The sequence below is a fragment of the Daphnia pulicaria genome, chromosome 6, assembly GCF_021234035.1.
Source record: "Daphnia pulicaria isolate SC F1-1A chromosome 6, SC_F0-13Bv2, whole genome shotgun sequence".
Classification (NCBI taxonomy): Eukaryota; Metazoa; Arthropoda; class Branchiopoda; order Diplostraca; family Daphniidae; genus Daphnia; species Daphnia pulicaria.
Genome location: NC_060918.1, coordinates 22,765,570 through 22,783,932, shown reverse-complemented (window position 1 = coordinate 22,783,932; position 18,363 = coordinate 22,765,570). Strand labels below are relative to the sequence as shown.

At 40.7% G+C, this 18,363-nt stretch overlaps 3 protein-coding genes and 1 long non-coding RNA gene across 6 annotated transcripts; 2 read left to right on the top strand and 2 right to left on the bottom strand.

The window, feature by feature from the left end:
• Positions 1-5,098: 5,098 nt before the first annotated feature.
• Positions 5,099-14,110, bottom strand: LOC124342957. Of its 2 annotated transcripts, none has more exons than XR_006919025.1 (9): positions 13,759-14,110; positions 13,130-13,252; positions 12,970-13,065; positions 10,490-10,629; positions 10,181-10,418; positions 9,965-10,102; positions 9,761-9,886; positions 6,882-7,439; positions 5,099-5,832 (listed from the first exon to the last, which is right to left on the bottom strand). It is a non-coding gene; the product is annotated as an uncharacterized LOC124342957 (long non-coding RNA). The 2 variants fall into 2 exon arrangements; XR_006919026.1 differs by having other exon boundaries at positions 5,099-5,228.
• LOC124342662 (UDP-glycosyltransferase UGT5-like) lies at positions 10,371-12,256 on the top strand. Its single transcript, XM_046795746.1, has 2 exons — positions 10,371-11,746; positions 11,808-12,256. The coding sequence occupies exons 1-2, from the start codon at positions 10,371-10,373 to the stop codon at positions 12,088-12,090; spliced, it is 1,659 nt and encodes a 552-aa protein (XP_046651702.1). The 3' UTR covers positions 12,091-12,256.
• A 59-nt stretch (positions 14,111-14,169) lies between the features above and the next one.
• LOC124342855 (transmembrane emp24 domain-containing protein 2-like) lies at positions 14,170-15,437 on the top strand. Its single transcript, XM_046796045.1, has 4 exons — positions 14,170-14,347; positions 14,461-14,495; positions 14,558-14,800; positions 14,868-15,437. The coding sequence occupies exons 1-4, from the start codon at positions 14,262-14,264 to the stop codon at positions 15,101-15,103; spliced, it is 600 nt and encodes a 199-aa protein (XP_046652001.1). The 5' UTR covers positions 14,170-14,261; the 3' UTR covers positions 15,104-15,437.
• Positions 15,218-18,326, bottom strand: LOC124342757 (fructose-bisphosphate aldolase-like). Of its 2 annotated transcripts, none has more exons than XM_046795896.1 (8): positions 18,175-18,326; positions 17,513-17,698; positions 17,228-17,423; positions 16,968-17,158; positions 16,805-16,898; positions 16,474-16,730; positions 16,331-16,408; positions 15,218-15,639 (listed from the first exon to the last, which is right to left on the bottom strand). In XM_046795896.1, exons 2-8 carry the CDS (start codon positions 17,693-17,695, stop codon positions 15,544-15,546), a joined length of 1,095 nt encoding a protein of 364 aa, XP_046651852.1. In that variant the 5' UTR covers positions 17,696-17,698; positions 18,175-18,326; the 3' UTR covers positions 15,218-15,543. The 2 variants fall into 2 exon arrangements, with proteins under 2 accessions (XP_046651852.1, XP_046651853.1); XM_046795897.1 differs by lacking the exon at positions 15,218-15,639 and adding an exon at positions 15,766-16,091.
• Between the last annotated feature and the right edge of the window lie 37 nt (positions 18,327-18,363).

Sequence of the window (18,363 nt, the reverse complement as noted above, 5' to 3'; positions counted from 1 at the left end):
ACACACAGTCGCTGGCTGCTGCTGCTGCAAAGTTTCGCCATTTGAAAAAAAAAAAAAGTCGAGCAAAAGATTATAACTATACCGACGTTTCTATTTTTTCCCCCCACTCCGTTTTGCCGGTGGTTTTGGTCCGGGAGAAAAGGGGCACTCTCGTTCACTTGTTGTGTGGACTATATGCAGTCGATCGTGATTGGCCTATTATTGGCACGGCTAAAATTTCTAAAAGGAGGAAATACTATATTTTCTCTCCTGGAAAACATTTTTTGATCGTTTGAAAAAGTTTCCGATTTCGAATTGGATCCCGCGGCTAAAAATATCCAAGAGGCCCAGGGGAATTTAGAACACACACAAACAGAAAGGATGTTATAAAAAAAAGCGCCGAATGACCAAGTGGAAGAAGAGGACCGACTGTTTATTATTATTTTCCATCTCTGTGTGTGGTTCCTCTAGCTCATCACAATGCAAATGATTAGCTTTGGCTTCATTCCACACAACAGAAAATAATTGGGGAACGAGGCAAACGAAAGAAATGAGATACAACAACAACAAATAAATCTTTTAGCTTTTCTTTTTCCATCTCTCCCGCGTGAGTTGACCAAAAAATCTACTTTTATGGACTTACACGCTCTGGATAGCAACGCAAAGTATTATCTAAAAATCTTTGTTACTTTTTCGTTGGCCACTCTCGAAATGTTAAAAATATAAGAGCAGCGAAAAAACACAAGGACAGATAAAACCGATAGAGAGAGAGAGAAAGAGAGGAATGCAGTTATTACAGATATCAATGACCGACTAAACTCCTTTCTTTTCTTCGACTGGGGGGCAATTAATATGCAGAAATGTCAAAAATGTTTGAGTGATGGAAAGTCTAATCCCGCCATATCGACTCTGATTCATAATAAAACAGTGGGCAGAGACTATAAACAAGTCCATTGGACAAGTAGTCACCTGTGAAATTCGTGGGAATCGATAAATGAAAGTTTCGTTCAGAAAAAATCCTTGACGGGGAAAATAAATTCATCCGATCCGAGGAATTTATTTCGATAATTGAATTGGTTGTGGTATTGATCCAAGGCTGGGAATCACACCCGCCGTTGTTGCACAAAAACCCATCAATTATTCAATGGGAATAACTACAACAACAAAAAAAAAGTCTATCGACATGCCAGCAGGTTCAATCTCTTTGATTAGGCTAAAAACAATTTTTAAAAAGAAAAGAAGATGGAAAAAATGGTGTTTCATTCTTCCATAACACAACAAGAAATGGGACAACGACGGAAGAGAAATCTGGGGTGGGTTTGTGCGCTTAACCGCTCTCCGGTCATGGAACCTGTCTTTAAAGCTTAATAGTATACAACAACAACATCTTATGGAATGGAATAGAAGAAGAAGACTTTCCAGTCGACAGACCCCCAACAAGTTTTTAGTCTCTCCCGCACAGTTTGCAAAATGTAGTTGTCAAAATGTGAAGGGAGTAGAAAAAAAAAGACACAAGGACACGCGTGACAAGCAACAAACGGTTTTTATAGTCGAGATAATATAAGCCGTGTTCTTGTTTCATTGGCTTCTTCTTTTTGGGCTGACCGTTTAACAATTTGCCTAACTGCCCAAACGAAATAACAAGAGAGACCCGGTCTCGGATGAATTGATCAAACGGTACACCCAGTCATGATAAGAAAAAAATATTAAACTAACCCCACGAAATAATTCGACGAGGGCGTCAAGTGTTCACCATTTATAGTCATTGGATATCGAATGAAAATGGTAAAAAAATGAATTTCACTCCATCGTTGGAGCTTGAAATTGAGGAAAAAAGGAGAACATCCACCATGGGGCGATGATAACGTTGTTATGCTACACGTATAAAAAGATAAGGCTTTTTTTTCTGTCTACTGAACCAAACGAGAAATTCCCCTCCCAAACAAAAAAAAGCAAATAGAGCCAACCCAAAGAATAGTATATGTACCAATCATGGCTGGTTGATTTTATTCGCCCGCACGGAAATTATCGTGAAAAATGGGGAAACAAAAAGGTTTTTTTTGATGGACGAATTGTAAAAAAAAAATAATTTGATAACAAGTGATGACTGAATTTTTTGATGGGCCTCGGGTGGCGGAGTAAAATGGACGGAACGAACCGTAGTTCGTTTGGGAGTCTCAAACTGGATCACCTGGCAGTCGCAAACTCTTTTGGTCTCTCCTACCGGCTGTTTCTGCGGCTGGGCTCTGCTCAAATCCTCCTACTTCTTCTTCTTCATCATCATTCCGGTACATTTATACACAGCGAGCTAATGGCGTGTACACCCCTTCAACATCCATCCATCCATTCACGCATGTACCCATCCATCCATCCAGTGATATATATTTTGCCGAGGTATTACGGCTCAACTGCTGGCCTCCTTTCCGTGTGTGTGTGTGTGCCAATGTGTTTTGTTTCTCGTTTTTCTTCCCACGCCGTTCCTTTTTCTCTTCCTTCTTCATTCCCGTTGCCCCCGCGCGTTCACGTCTCACTATTTCTCGACTCCGCCGAACTCATGGAGACGCCGGAATTCCCGCTATTCGCTATCGATAACTCTAGCTATCCTATAGACGCTGGCGCAGCACAAGTCAGCCGTGACGTTCATTCTTTCTCATCATATCGTCAACTCGCCTTCCGTTGTTCGCTCATCGACTGCGAGCGGGTGGCAAAGTGAATGCGAAATCGGCCATCACTCATCCGCCAGACCAACCGCGTGCTGACAGTGTCTACAAAAAGGAGCTCTGCTCATTATTATTGGGTTATTCCGTATTTTTAGGCAAATATAGTAGTAGTAGTAGTAGAAGTGGTGGGGGCTGATGTGAGCGCCCCAAAGTCAAAAGTTTGGGGAGTGTGCCAATTCCCATCACCTCCTCCGCACCATTGCTCCTCCCTTCATCATCAGGCAATAATACACAACCATGCAGTCAAAGGCTCTAGCTCCCAAAGTAACAAAGAGATAAAGATATATCATTCCTGCCTTTAAGCACAAGAGTTGTGTAATGAGTAGAAGAAGAAGAAGAAGTCGACTAACTAGCGGGGGCGCGCAATCCCTTTTTCGTGCATTTTTGTTTGTTTCAAATTTTTATCGATGGGAAAATATTTTATAATACCAGGGGAAGAGATGGAAAATGACTAATGTTTATTTAGCTTCTTCTCCTACACAGTTGGGCGTGTGTTCTACTTGGCGAAAATCGCTGGCGTATATCGGCAACCGAACTATTTTGGTAGGGGAAAAAAAACGAACGAACGAACGACCTGACTCCCAACTCATTTGGAAAGTTTCTCGGTTTTCTTCTTCTTCTCGGAAGAAGAAAACTCGGGTGCACACGAAATGGATGGGAACGGATGCGTAGCGCGCCATATCCTCTTCCTCACATGCCAGTGGAAAAACAAAAAACAAAAACAATTCTCTTTTTCCACCCTTTACCATGATGAGGTGAAACAAGAATGGAGAATAAAAACAAACGGAATTCTACCCATGCGCCGAGTTGCAATCAATCGGTAAAGAACCCCGGGAGAAAATGAAAGTTGCTCCGGCAGGACGGGCAAATGTTGTTGCAGGTATAGACCATCGAGTCTATACCTGCTGTCAACTCGATCGAGAGAAAGTTGCTCCTTTCCCATTCTCGGTTGTTTACATTCATTAGACTGCCAAAGAAGAAAATGAGGACGGTGATAATCGACTCTCGTCGGAAGTGTAGGAAAAATGAGACGACAACCGTCGCAGTTGTTTTGTTTGTTCTATCCGCCGCTCCCTTCCACCAACAGCAGTAGAAGAAGAAGGAAATAAATATAACAATCTCTCCTGTTTTCTATTTTCTTATCCTTTCATTACAAGAGACGGAAACGACCTCGTCGGTAATTCTCTCCCAGCAACTTTGGCAGAAAGAAACATGGGACGATGAGGGGGGGGGGGATGATGACTGAGTGACCTACTTCATTTCATTGTGCACAGTGACTTCTTCTATTCGTACGGGCTCTCGCTGACGGTTGTTTCTTTCAATAAATCTTTTTTCCCCGAAGAACCGACGTCGGTACAACAACAACAACAACCGCAAGACACGCGGATCTATTAAACAAAAAAAAAAGGGACGGAGGCGGACGGGTGTAGGAGGTGGACACACCAACATGAATGGCCATTTCACTCGTCCATCAAACAGCTCAAACGATTCGCGTTGTTTGCCATTTTCTCCTCGGCCGTTTTTCTGTTCTTTTCACTTCCTCGTTGTTATTATCCAACAGCTTTTAACACCATTCCAAGTAGTACACACACACACAATAAGCTACAGACAGTGCCTTGCAGGTCTGATTTCTCCGGCTGAAATGATTCGGTCGCTACAGAAGAAACAGTCGGGATGATAGGCTCTTCTATCAGCGGGGGTCTCCGCCTACAACAACTGTAACTTTTGCTAGTGGTAGTACTTTGCGTATACAACGGTCGTGGAAAATGTTTACCTATAGAGACTTTACACAGCAGCAGCAGCTAAAAGATGAGATTATTATCAGAGGGTACTACTACTAGTCGACTTATTGCCATCATTCCTTTGGGGTCCCTGATGATGATGATGATGATGATGGTCTCATCACAACCATCTGGTCGTCCTTTAGACTCTCGGCAACCATTTCAGCCTTCCACATTTTTCTTTCTTCTTTTGAGAAAACTGAAATAAATCCCCCCACCCTTCTCTCTGCTCAGAGCTCTCGTCGAAAAAGAATGAAAAATGTTATTATAGAGCGTGATCATTAGCACAGAGGAGAAGCAGCAAAGGTTAGACATGATTACCCCGCGCGCGGGAGTGAACCGACATTTTTTCTTCTTCTTCTTCTTCTTCCTCCTATTCTACGACCTTTAACTTCTTCTTTCTGACAAAAATAAAAATTCTTTTGAGAAAAATAAAAATAAAACAAAAATTATGACGTGACCTCGACTCTGATTGGGTGTCCGTGGCGTCTTGTGTGTGTGTGTTGCGCAATTTCGTGAATGTCGCGAGCAACAAACGAGAAAAACAAAACAGCCGGGAAAGAAGAAGAAGAAAACAATCAGAGGAACTCGACGTGTGTTCAGAGTATTGTTTTTTTCTTTCTCTAATTTTAATTCGCCATTTTTTTGTCGGTCTGGAGGAAAATCATCGGAGCGACTCTCTGCGTGTGTGTGTGTGTGTGTGTGTGTGCTCTACTGTGCACAGTGCGTGATCTGGGCCACCTTCGTTCTGGAAAGAGAAACACAATGGAATACTTGAAAATGAGGAACTGGCGGTCATCAAGCCGTGCATCCGAGCGCATTAACATCATCTTTCTCCTTTTAGTCTTTTATTTTTTCAATTTCTTTTTTCTTTTCTTTTTTGGAAATTGTTCGCAGTTTTTTTTTTATGTCTTCCCTGAACTCGCCTGATCACGTGATTACGAGATTTGCCTAGAATCCAATGAACGAGTTCATATCTTTTTTTAACGACTCTGGAAATTTGACAGCGGCAGGAAACTTGGTGGCCCATCAAAAAATACGGTCGAAAGGATATTATGGAAGTAAAATGTTGTTTTTAAAAAATGTAACATTCACTGGATGGGCGTTACCCTATCCTAATAACCCATCGCAATTTGATTATTACCGAAGCGGAGGAAGCCAAAAGAAAAAAACCGTTACAGTTATTATGACTGTGTAACATACCATCATTTGGACTATTTTTATGTGACGGATAACATTACACAAAGTACTCCGAATGGGATTCCAATCTTCAATAACCTCGCGCAAATGTACAAAAAAGTGTGACCGACATTCGGCGCCAAACATTCGCCGATGGACAGTAAAAAAAAAGTCTGAAAAATAAAGTAAATCAACGTCCAAACATTTAGCGGTTTGAAAGAGTCGACATATTTTGTTAAAAAAGTGTTCTCGTTTCTTTTTTTTAAAGACTGTCCATCCAAATGGCCGGCTGGAAGAAAAAGTTCTTTTTTTTTACCGTTCGTTTTGGGCGTTAAACATGGCAAACAAACATGAAACCTGGCGGTGGTCATTTATTTGCCCAGTGGTGGTAATGAAACGTGGTATATGCTCTCAACATTTACCCACAAACGTTTCGAAAGTATTCGTTAAAATGGAGGGGGAAAATAATAAAAGAGCAAGAGAAAAGGGGGAGGCGGACACAAGTGTCGTGTGGACGGACTGACACGATGACTGGCGTGCGGTTCCTATTAGTTCCGGCCATCTGATGTTTCTCCAAACAGCCGGGAAAAAAAAAGTAGATATATATTTCACGACGACGTTATTTCGTTCAAAAAGAAAAAAAAACTTATCCCAGTCGGGAAATTTCATCGCCTGTCCACCTGTCGCCGCCATCGTGTCCTACTGTTCCATTTTCTCCCGAAAACAACAAAAATTCGTTTTATTTCACTCCAAAGTTCTCGGCGCATCAAAAGATCTTTAAATAGTTTATCAACAAGTTTTCTACAGGCATTTTCAAAATGATTTCAGAGAGAATCATCTCAGCAACAAGAGAGGAATGTAATTTAACATTCGAATGGGAGAAAACAAGTCGCATCTACTAGCTTCTCTTCTTTCCATCTCGGTATCATAATAATTGCCTTTTTTGTGTGGAATGTGTCGAGTTGTGTGGGGAGACCACAGGCCCCCAGAAAAGGAGAAAGCGTGTCACGGAGCTTTTTGCCTCATTATTTGATCGTGACACCGACAGATGGCACAAACGCAAGAGGGGGAGAAGAGAACGGGCGCCGGGTATGAAAGAAGAATAAATCAAACACACACGCACACACTACACAATCGCATAAATGTTGTGTGAGATGTGTGTACACACTGAGGCTCTAATGTAAGAAAAGGGAGAGTATAGTATATGCATTTAACGACTCACCGTTTGTTGAACTAGACGAAAGCAGCCGCAACTTTCTTAACTTCATCTCCTTCTGCCTTTTCTCGTCACTTTTAATAACTTCCGAGACGAACGTAAATCACTTCGTCACGGTTCACTTTTCCTTTGGCGAGTTTTTGGGATGGCGCAGGGAGAGTTGTTGACTGCCATTTCGCCCAGTCACGGATGAGTTCACATTGTACACACACACACACATCTGCACATTGCAGAATCACCCACTTGTCGATTCAATTCTTGAACCAAAATACAAAAATTGGTCACACAACTCCTTTGGCGTCGAATGTTTTTCAAGATCTCATCATTTTTCACTCGAATTCGGCTGAACGGCCTCACAAGAGGCTGTCAACTCGCCCACGCACAAAGTGTACGGGAAATCAATTGCTGATATTCCTTGATAATAACATGCAATTTTCGTGTTTCGGAGAGGTTGCTTGCCGAGACAATTTGAAATATCACGATGTAAACTGCAATGAGGGCACGACCTTACACGGGTCTCAACTGCAGACACTCCACAGGGCGCCAAACTTCGATCGGATACACCTTTAATAAGAAAAGAACAGAGTTAAAAAAAATCATAGTTCAGTAAGCCAAACTTAATTTAATTGACATTAGCCGCTCTAGACGTGATGAAACATTAATGATTTTTAATTTTCCTATACAATTATTATTGTGATTATAGCCCATATTTTTTGTCCTGTTTTAAATAATCAGTAAAGCACGTAAAAATAAGTACATGACCTTTACTAAATTGGGATTGCGTCAATGGGCTTCGTTTTATGCGCCCTGATAACCGGGGCGCGCTGCTGTTGACGTACTAATTTTGCCTTTCTTTTTAACTAATTATAGTTCGACTGGACCAGGACTTGCCAATTAAACCGAAATCTCCCCTCCTCCTACTCACCATCCCAGATTTTATCAGATGTGCACTGCCGTCATCGTGCAAAAATTAAAAAAAGTCTGTGTGTCGGCAAACTGTTGATAGGGGCCAATAAGAACGGGAATAGACGTCGTATGTCATAAACAAATTAGTATCGTACAATAACCGGATGATTATGGTATCCACTAAGTGTTCTCTCTGCGTGTGTGTGTGTCTGTGTGCAATTTCCTGTTTCTGAAATGAAGAAAAACAACCCAAAGAAACGGTAAAAAATGTGACACGAGTTCAAAGGTCTCGTTCAGCTTTGCCCATCAAATTGTCGGCGGCGGCGACGGTACAGAGGAGCCAACCAAGTTCTTATAGCTGCCAGTTGTGTGTAACGGTTGGGAAAGAAACCGGATCGTGCGATGATTAGACACGTCTTGAAACTGGGCATCGCCGCCTGTCCTCAAGAGTTAAATAGAAAAGAAAAAAAAAACATCCGTTGGTGATCAAAAAAGTTGTCACCCCACGTCACAAGTTGAAATCAAAAGACATGGGAAAAAAACAAAATTGCCTTGATTCAGAGATCCTGCTATATACGCTATTTTAGTTTGTTTTTTTTTCTTTCTCCCTCGTGATCTGGGCCGGGACCACGGCGGTAGTAGCCATCCGAGCAAACAAAAGAAAACTTTGCTTCGTTCTCGTTTATTCCCAGCAGCTCCCTCGTGATCGTCTCGGCTGCTCGATTGCAGCCCAGATTTAGTTGGTGCTTATATTTTTTCTCGCTTCCCATATGCTGCGGCTGGATTGCCGGCAAGAAAAAAAAACTGGCAATTTTAATCAAGAGAGTCAACGTGCTACTTTCAAGGTGGAAATATTGCGGAAAATTTACGGCGGGACGTCAAGGTCTAGTTAAAAAGGAAAAGAGATTTCGAGATCGATGAGTGCGATCTCAAATATTTGATATACAAATCCTTCAACACTCTTTTATAACGAGATTGGCCCAGTTGTCAGTTGATTTATAAAGCTTTCTTGCAAGAGAAACCGATTGCGATTCCCCTGAAATTGCTAAAAATATCGACTGACTATATGTACTAGCTTATTTGTATAAGACGTGGAATTAGTATCACATTCCCCATGTCCGGAAATACATTTTCTGTTTCGTCAGAGAATGTGATTTCCAGGAGATGAAGGTCACTAACACAAAAACAGGTTATTTTGGGATGATTGACATCCGGTTACCGCACAAATATTAATACGCTTGTCAAAGAAAAATATGAACCAGTAAAGAAGAACCCATTCAACGACTTCAAGATTTGCTTGCGGGCTCAACGGTTAGTCGAAATAAAAGAGCACAATTGGTTCATTGTGAGATAAAGAATTGTACAGTTTTTCTTAAGCCGCATTGTGACGGAACCAGAACTGCCGAGATTTGTTTTTTCGTCCAGTTTGCCGATGAACAGTGACGGACTCACCACTAACAGCCATATTGCCACACCCATTCAATTACGCGCTAGGAAGGTCGCGGTTGTTGCAATTTCGCAGTTGGAATTTTCACATTGCAACGACTCCCATCATCTATTCCGATTATATACCTACTAGTAAACAATCCAAACTAACCCTGAAAATAATGATCCATTCTTCATCTGATCGTTGATGTCAATGTCGGCTAGAGGAGCATAATGATTGGGGTGTTTTGACATACTATTGCGCAAACGCTCTGGCTCAGCACTTCTGGCTAGAGGGCTTAGGAAAACAAGAGCTTGACTACAATAGGAAATTCCTATAGATCAGGAAGGAGAAAACCTAATACGGATATTTCGTTTTAACAAACACCACGCCCTCTTGGTAGTATGAAGAGGTAGTATGAAGATGCGCAAATACTGCCCTTCACACACACACACACACACACACCCGGAAACAGAAAATCATTTCCTTGTTATCGTTTGACTGAGGGTTTTAGGGCAGAGAAAATGTAAATTGAATTAACAAAATTTTTTACCAAACTGTTCTCCTCTTTTGACAATTGGCTCTATTCAATTTGGTAAGAAGTTATTGGCGACGCCTACGAACGAGTCTCTTATCCGGAATAATCTCGTGATCCTTTTCGCTCTACATCATGCAGCTGCTATTCAAAGAATTGTTTTGAAATATTTTAAGAAACACACAGAAGCTGAAAATTAGACAACTCTATTGGAATACTGACCTCGACAAAAATTGACATGCAGCAGGATTCAGGACCAGCTCTCTAGAATTATTCATGAGGAACGCTGCTCTTCCATTTTATCCCGATAGTTATTTCCGTTGTCTCCAATTCATTAAGTAAAGAATAAATCAGGTGAAGCTGCAATACATTACATTAGAAATAAAAATTTCGTCTACCACGAAATATCAATTTCGAATCGAAATTTTCGATTCTTACTTTGCTTTGATGAATTTAAAAATGCTGCAAAGTCTAGTAAAGCTCAATTTTTAGAAACTAGTGTCGATTTTGAACGCTAGATGGCCTTCTCGTATAGGAATAAATGGAAAACCGGGAAAACTTGAACTGGTTTTCAGGGAAAGTTGGAAAGGCAGGATGAAGGCAAGAAGCTGAGAACGAAACCTGGCTGATGTTCACTTTCTTTCAATCTACACCTGTGAATTTAACTGCTGTTCACCTGATTGTTTCGAAATACAAAATGGAATTTAAGAAAACAATTGGCATTTTTGTACTAGTGCTGTTTTTTACCGAATTTCCTGCTTCATCTGCTCACAGAATTCTAGTCTTGTCGCCCATCACGACTTACAGCCACGACAATTATTTCAAAACAGTGGTGGAAGCACTGGTGGATCGCGGACATTTTGTCACCTATTGGACTGGACTCCCATCTAAAAATCAAGATATTAAAAATCAGTCTGATAATTTGCGTCAATTTCACTCGCCTCCACTACACCAAATCAACAGTGATCATCACTTTGATTTTAATGAACGAGACCGAGCCTTGGATTTGCTATTTACATTTCCCAGGAGGATGGAAACATATTGTAAAGCAATCTACAACGATCCTGTCTTCCATCAGCTGATGAACTCAGCGGGGCAATACGATCTGATGATTATCGAAGGAGCTGCCAACGAATGCGTCTTGCCTTTGGTCCACAAACTTAAAATGCCCTTCATTTACATGATGGGAACCTGGCCGTCACCATGGCAATTGGACGCCATCGGTTCCACTTTGGGCTTTGACCATTATCCGAATCTTATTTTAAATTTTGGGGACGAGATGAATCTATGGCAACGGACGATTAACACCCTAAGTGGCCTCGTAGCACTCTACTATTGGCGTTGGAACGTCATGACCGTTGTCGACCGAATCGCATCCGAGACGTTGAGCATTGATAACCTGACGACCATTGAGGAGATTGAACAGCGCTACTTGAGCCTATTCATATTCAACACGCACTTCAGCCTCAACTACCAGTTACCACCTTCATCATCCGTCATTCAGGCAGCTGGATTAAACTGTGCTCCTTCCAAACCGTTGACGAAAGATTTGGAATCGTTTGTGGATGGCTCAGGTGACGATGGATGCATCATTCTTAGTTTCGGTTCAATTCTGAAAGGCATTGACCTACCGGATGAAGTTCGCCGCCTTTTCCTGTCAACATTTTCCCGGCTCAAGCAACTCGTCATTTGGAAATGGGAGGACGAAAGTAAACTAGGAAAAGACGACTTAATTCCACCAAACGTTAAATTCATGTCTTGGCTGCCACAACAAGATCTTCTGGGGCATCCAAAAGTGCGGTTGTTCATTACCCATGGCGGACTAAACAGTATACAAGAGGCCGTCTATCACAGAGTACCGTTAATCATTTTGCCCGTCTTTGTTGACCAACCAATCAATGCTCGAATAGCCCAAAGTAAGGGCATCGCTATTAGTCTCGAATGGCAAAAATTGACTGAAGACGTTTTCTACGACGCCATCCAGCAGATCCTGTCTGACCCGAGGTTAGTTTTCGCATCTATTTCATTCGCAAACGCATTTTAAAAAATATTTTTATATTCACAGTTATAAGGAGAGGATAGAAAAATTATCTGCCGTGATGCAAGACCAAATGGAAAGTCCAATGGACCGAGTCATCTACTGGATTGAATATGTTATCCGTCATGAGGGTGCCTCTCATTTGCGGACATCTTCGCGTAAACTTTCCCTTTACCAACGCCTTCTTCTTGACGTGATACTCGTCATTTTAGTAGCTGGAATGATTTTGTTTTACGTATTCTACCGCCTCTTTCGATGCATCTCTTCCAAAAGACCAAGCCAGAAACGTGACTCCAAAAAGACGAATTGAAATTTAGAAACGCAATAGATCAACACCTTTCGAATTAGAGATCTGATATTAGATTTTTAAGATTCTTAGATAGAAAGGCATCTCGAGAAATATGCGAATTATTAAAGCTACGAGTGTTTTTCTGTGTGATTAAAGGTATTCTTAATAGATTATAACAATGAAAAAAAAATACACCCGTTTAAACTCGTTATTTTACTTTTAAACAAAACTGGAACTAGTTTTGTTTAAACAGAAAAAAACCATAACGTACATTACTGAATATAAGAAAACTATCACAAACCTGCCGGCAGAACATGTTTTAATCAAACTAAGCCAAGTGAGACTGATTCTCTACTGCCCTTTTATAATTGCTTACTACAAGAACCCTTGAAAAGGTCGCAGGTTTCTACACGCAAGGAACTTTCAGTACAACGGAGGCACGTCTCGATCGGACAATGTCGGGGCATGAGAAAAGAACCCTCCGCCCTTCACCTACACACACTCTATTACTACTTAAGTTGACTCGAGGATATCCAATAGATTCCATGATGAGAACCAAATCGAGGATTGTTACAGCGTTTCCCATCGACCCGTCGTCTTGCCACCTACGTACGCAGATAACACTCAGGCTCTCTGACAATGCTTTTCCGATTCGCACGGCGATTTTCAGTAACAAGTGTCAAGAGTTTGAAAATTTCAAATGAACAGTGAAATTTTTTTTTCAGCATTTGGTTGGGGCGTTGCTTTGAGCACACAATCACTCTTGCTAGCATAATTAACTATAACTCAGTTATCAAATTAAGCCCAATGGCGTCAGAATAGTAGAATACTACAAGCGAAGACGAGGGTTGAAGTGTTTGACGGCTTACGCAGCTGATGGTATAAATAAAAATCACTCACCAGAATATGAGGATGACAATTATTAGATGGATGTGGAAAGGTTCCAGGCCTCCAGCCTTATACGAAAAAAGCTAGCTAATGGGAGATGCTGGAATTCTATTAGAAAAAAATATGAATAAAGCAAAGTTATGCAATGTTAATTTTATTCAAGTTGTTTTACCAAATATGATGGGATCCACCGAAGAATAACGCCCTGCACTCTTCTCGTCACCTAGCATTGTGGAGCTTGGAAACAAACATCCGTCCTCAGCAGCGAAACGTAGACTCTCTACTCCCTAGGTAACTAGAACGAAAAAATAAATTAGCATTAGGTTAAGTTTACACAAAATAACGAATAGTACAACAATACAATGTATGAACAAAGTTTTCAATAAAAGTGTGTATATTTTCCCCCTCATTTTCCCAATAATGAATTAAGATTATAAAGATGTGATCCTTGGAAGAATAGCAAAAAATTACTATAAGTCTATAACTTGTTCGAAAGGTATTAAAAAATTACACATTGATAGGTTCAACTTTACTTTAGTTAAAAAAAATGAGTTTTAACTATACCAGACATTTGTTATGTCTTAAGAGTCTTAACTAGTATTTGAAAACAACATAGCACAGTAGACATTTGCATGGTCACAAACCAATGGACTTTACTTGATATTGGAGGATGCTAATTCTCGCACAATGCAATTCAAAAGCTGAACAAGCTTCAAACTGATTATACAGTCTGAAATTATTTGACGGAAGAGAAAACAAAGGTTTAAAACTCAACCCTAGAATTGAAAACTATTTTGTTACCTCAGCTTCCGCTTGCCATTAACATCAAATGTTAAAGATATTATATAGCCACTATAGGCGACCACGTGCTGTGAACGAGGTACAATTTTCTGTTAATTGTTTCCTCTTTCAGATTATTTTCTTCGACATACATGAATTTACTTGGCTACAACATACTTGACATCAAGAATTTACGTCGAATTATCAACGTCATTTAGGCAAATATACTTCAGCACAGTGAGCACACGTTCACACAATGGAACAACGAAATTATAAGTTTATAAACTAATCAAATTCCTCTTCCTCCTCGTTTTTTGTTTCGAAAAAAACTGAACGAAAACAAATGACGATAAGTTTTATGCTAATAAGCAAAGCAGAGTTGTCAAGTTGAAATTCCCGCAAATGTACCGATATCGATATACAAAATTCGATATATCTATCGTGTTACACGTCAGCTTTCGTGCCGGATTTGTATACTTGTAAAACTTACCTCTTTCAATCTATTTAACTCATATTTAGCTACCATGAATCACGTTAGTTTTGTCGTTTTATTGTTGGTCGGATGCACAAATGCCTATTACATGACGATAGACGCTCATGCTGAAGAATGGTAAATATCAAAATTGTGATTTGAGCTATACATTTTGTGATCTATTTTTTCAACATGTTCTGACACTAATTTTTGTATTTTTTTTTGTATTTTTGTACTTGTATTTGATTCAGCTTCTTCGAAAAGGTTTCAGCAGGAACAAAATTAGGTACAAGAGTTTTTAAAAGTTTTCAATTGAGCAGCAATTCTAATTACAATTTTCTGGAAAAGGTCTTACATTTGAAGTAGCAGAAGGTGGATTTTTGGACATTGACTTCAACATTGTTGGTCCCAATGGTCAGACGATTGAGTCTGGTGAACGTGTGAGCAATGGAAAGTATGCCTTCAAAGCAGATATGGACGGAGTGTACACTTACTGCTTTTCCAACAAAATGTCTACAATGACTCCCAAGATTGTCATGTTTACCATTGACGTTGGAGAGCCTACTGCTGAACTTCATCCAGATGCAGCCAGTATGAGGATTCATTGGTATCAATTATCCTTGCACATTCTGTACTAATCATTATTTTCTCAATGCAGATGGAAATCATACCAAGCTGGAAGAAATGATCAAAGAACTCTCAGGCGCCCTGCGAACAGTGAAACACGAGCAGGATTACATGAATCTGCGTGAACGCGTTCACAGGACCATCAACGAAAGCACAAACTCGCGAGTTGTGATGTGGTCATTTTTCGAGGCCTTTGTCCTATTGACCATGACTGCCGGTCAGGTGTATTATCTCAAGAGGTTTTTCGAAGTCAGACGAGTGGTTTGATCAATTGAGAATGTCCATCCAAAATAAATTTGTGACTCTTGTGTAAGTGAATAAGGTTTAAATAAACATGAATTTCAACCATCATTATCATTGATTCAAATTCAACGCATATTGTTGCTGGTATTGATATCGTGTATTGTATGCATGTCAACAATCAACATTGGTATACAGCAAGAGTAAGTAAACTTACTAAATCATCTACCAGCTTTGAAAACACTCAAATGGACCGAAGATGATTATTATAGTGAATGAGCTATTAAGAAAAGACTACAATCTCAAGCCCCATCGGTAATCTTCGTTCATTTTTATCTAAACACTGATAAAGAAGTGAAAATTTCGAAAAAATGCATTCACAAAAATGTTTTCGGCTTTTTCTGGCTTTTCTTTTTTTTTTAAATTTTAAGTTACGATGATGACTCCTTTACAGATATTTAATGAATCTAGTATGCGTGGTTCTTGATGAACAAGTCGTAAGCGGCAGCAGCTCCCACGCAAGTTCCAGCGACGTATTTGCCCTGAGCGGCTTCACCGTTGGCCTGAATATATTCGTATCAAAGGGTTTTAACATTCCATATTTCTCTTTGCATAAAATTCTCTCAAGATGAACAACGAAATAAAAGTATATGGCGAACACCATTATGGACCATTATAAGGGAGAAAAATATTTAGGAAATTTCTATTTGAAACAGGCTATAAATGTGACTACACAATAACCAATTAACCATGCTTGTATGCAGTTCTAATAATTTTCAAAATTTGCAACAAAATAATTTCTTTTGAAACAAAAAGATTGTGCGGAAGAAACTCGGTGTAAAAGGATGTGGAATGGGATATTAATGAGATGTTTTTTTAATTCCTCGTTGGTTTTGATTTCGAGGCACCAAACATTCTTTTAATAGGCGTGCGCTTTGACGAACAGAGATTTGTCGGCAGCGAAACTTGGAATGGAACCGGCCACGTATTTTGCTTGACAAGCCAAACCATTGGCCTGTTGGTTGAATGCAACATAAAAACAAAAACAAACAAAAAAACAAACGTCCAAATCAACAAAACAACACAAGGTTAAAAAAACTGAGCAAACAAAAGGATCAACTTTTTTTAAAATGATAAGTTAGTTGGAACGCGAGCAAAAAACATGCATGAACTATTCGTCTACACAAGAAAATGTCTATTTTTTAATAATTTAAGTTAAAATATAAAAATAAAATACGGAAATCAAGGCAGTACCTTAGCACGCTTGAGGAGTTCCTCCTGGCCAGCCTTGACGTTCTCGGGCTTGCCACCCCAGGCGCGGAGGACCGAAGCCTTTTTTTAGAAAATGAGTAAAATTCAAAAAAGGAATTCTTTATAATGGATGAATAAAACCATACCTGAAGAGCACGACCATAGCTGAAGGTAAGACCCCAGGGCTTGCGGCCGGGGTAAGCATTGATGGCGTTCAAGTGAACGGAAGCATCTTCTTCAGACTGGCCTCCTGACAAGAAAGTGACTCCAGCAACTGCGGGTGGGACAGTCCTCTGCAGAGCGGTAACGGTGGCTTTGGCAACCTCTTCCGGGGTGTACTTGGTCTTGCAAGACTGGCCGGCAGTAACCATGTTGGGCTTGAGGAGAGTGCCCTCCAAGAAGACTTTATAAAAGAAAGAAAACACATAATTAGATCAAGCCGAATGGGGAACGTGATCAGTATCTTAAACAACTCACCATGGTGGTCACTGAGTGCCTTGTAGACGGCAGCCAAGACGGTTTCAGTCACCTTCTGAGCCCTGTCCAAGTCGTGGTCACCGTCGGGGAGGACCTAATCAAAACACAAAAAAAAGATGAAAAATCGATACAACGTAAGAGACTGGTGAAAATGAATTCAAACCTCAGGTTCGACAATTGGGACCAAACCGTTGGTCTGGCAGATGGAGGCATAGCGGGCCAAAACGTTGGCGTTCTCCAAGATGGCTTGGTAGGACGGGGTGTTCTTGCCGATCTTGAGGACGCATCGCCACTTGGCGAACTGGCATCCATCTTTCTTGTACTGGGCGCAGCGAGCGTCCAAATCGTCCAAACCTTTGCAACGACAACAACCAAAAGTTAACTCACAGGAAATTTACGTGTTGACTGTATTTAATAAGTTACCTTGGGTGGTGCATTCGTCTTCAGAGCCAAAGAGGTTGACCACACCCTTGTCTACCTTGATGCCAGGGTAGATTCCGCGTTGCTTGAGCAGCTCGGCGAAGGAAGTGCCGCAGCTAGCCTTCTGGTAGAGAGTTTCGTGGAAGAGGATAACACCGGAGATGTTGTCATTGAGGGCAGAGTCAGCGGTGAACAAAAGCTAAAATACAATATACGAATTAATAATTAGAAACTTCAAAACAAGCTGTAATTTCGTGTTTTCCGGTCTCAATTGAGGTCGGTTAATACCTCGCGATAAGCGCGGCGGTTTTCCTCTGTGTTCTCAAGACCGATATCAGCAAATCGCTTTCCAACGGTGGCGGTGGACTCATCAGCAGCCAAGATACCTTTGCCTGAAGCCACAATGTTGTGGGCAATGGTACGGAGCTCCTCCTGCAGGGCTGGAGATGGGTAGTTGAAGTAGGTCGTCATTTTCTGTCAAGTAAAATAGAAAGTTAGACACCACACAATTAAATTACTTAGAATTAGTTGGTTTGTGAAAGATGATCTCAACATTCAACACATGATCCTAGATGACCATATGACCTTAGTCTGTTGCCAACCCAAAGGTTGTTCTAAGGATAGAAGAAAATAGCTCAGAACCAAGGGATTCTAAAAGTAGAACTCACATTCCCAATATGATAAAGACTTTTCATTTAAACAACTTCTAGACATCCAATCAATGAGCAAGGCAAAGTTAGAAAGCTGCCTCCACTGAATATCTTTAGAATCATGGTTCGATCAATATTATACGTCGTCCCTTCACGAAGGTCACCTTGACACAGGATCGTTCGGTACGAATTCTAAAAACTCTTATATTTTGTGAACTACATTCAAACAGATATGGTTTCACCCTTACCTTCCCCAATTTACAAGATTTGTGACTATTCAAATTGTATGATGCAACTTACTTGGTAATATGAATTTGACTGGAAAAGACGAAGGAATTATCAGGACAGACGAGATCGTACAGTCGGTGCAGTCGAAGTGACGAGCTAGTCTTGGGAGTCGGGGCTATTTGCTATATACCGCCGGTTGGGTGGCTTTTAAAGAGTCGAAGCGACGAGCCTGAATCCGTGCGGCTTACGGGAAAAATTCCA

Bases quoted from the DNA above. Each gene is read 5' to 3' on its own strand.
- LOC124342662 (XM_046795746.1), top strand. From the start codon at position 10,371: ATGTTCACTTTCTTTCAATCTACACCTGTGAATTTAACTGCTGTTCAC. The intron at 11,747-11,807 runs GTTAGTTTTCGC...TTATATTCACAG, and splicing joins CAGATCCTGTCTGACCCGAG to TTATAAGGAGAGGATAGAAA.
- LOC124342855 (XM_046796045.1), top strand. From the start codon at position 14,262: ATGAATCACGTTAGTTTTGTCGTTTTATTGTTGGTCGGATGCACAAAT. The intron at 14,348-14,460 runs GTAAATATCAAA...TATTTGATTCAG, and splicing joins GACGCTCATGCTGAAGAATG to CTTCTTCGAAAAGGTTTCAG. The intron at 14,496-14,557 runs GTACAAGAGTTT...TTTCTGGAAAAG, and splicing joins TTCAGCAGGAACAAAATTAG to GTCTTACATTTGAAGTAGCA.
- LOC124342757 (XM_046795896.1), bottom strand. From the start codon at position 17,695: ATGACGACCTACTTCAACTACCCATCTCCAGCCCTGCAGGAGGAGCTC. The intron at 17,424-17,512 runs GTATTAACCGAC...ATTGTATTTTAG, and splicing joins ACCGCCGCGCTTATCGCGAG to CTTTTGTTCACCGCTGACTC. The intron at 17,159-17,227 runs GTAACTTATTAA...GTCGTTGCAAAG, and splicing joins AGACGAATGCACCACCCAAG to GTTTGGACGATTTGGACGCT.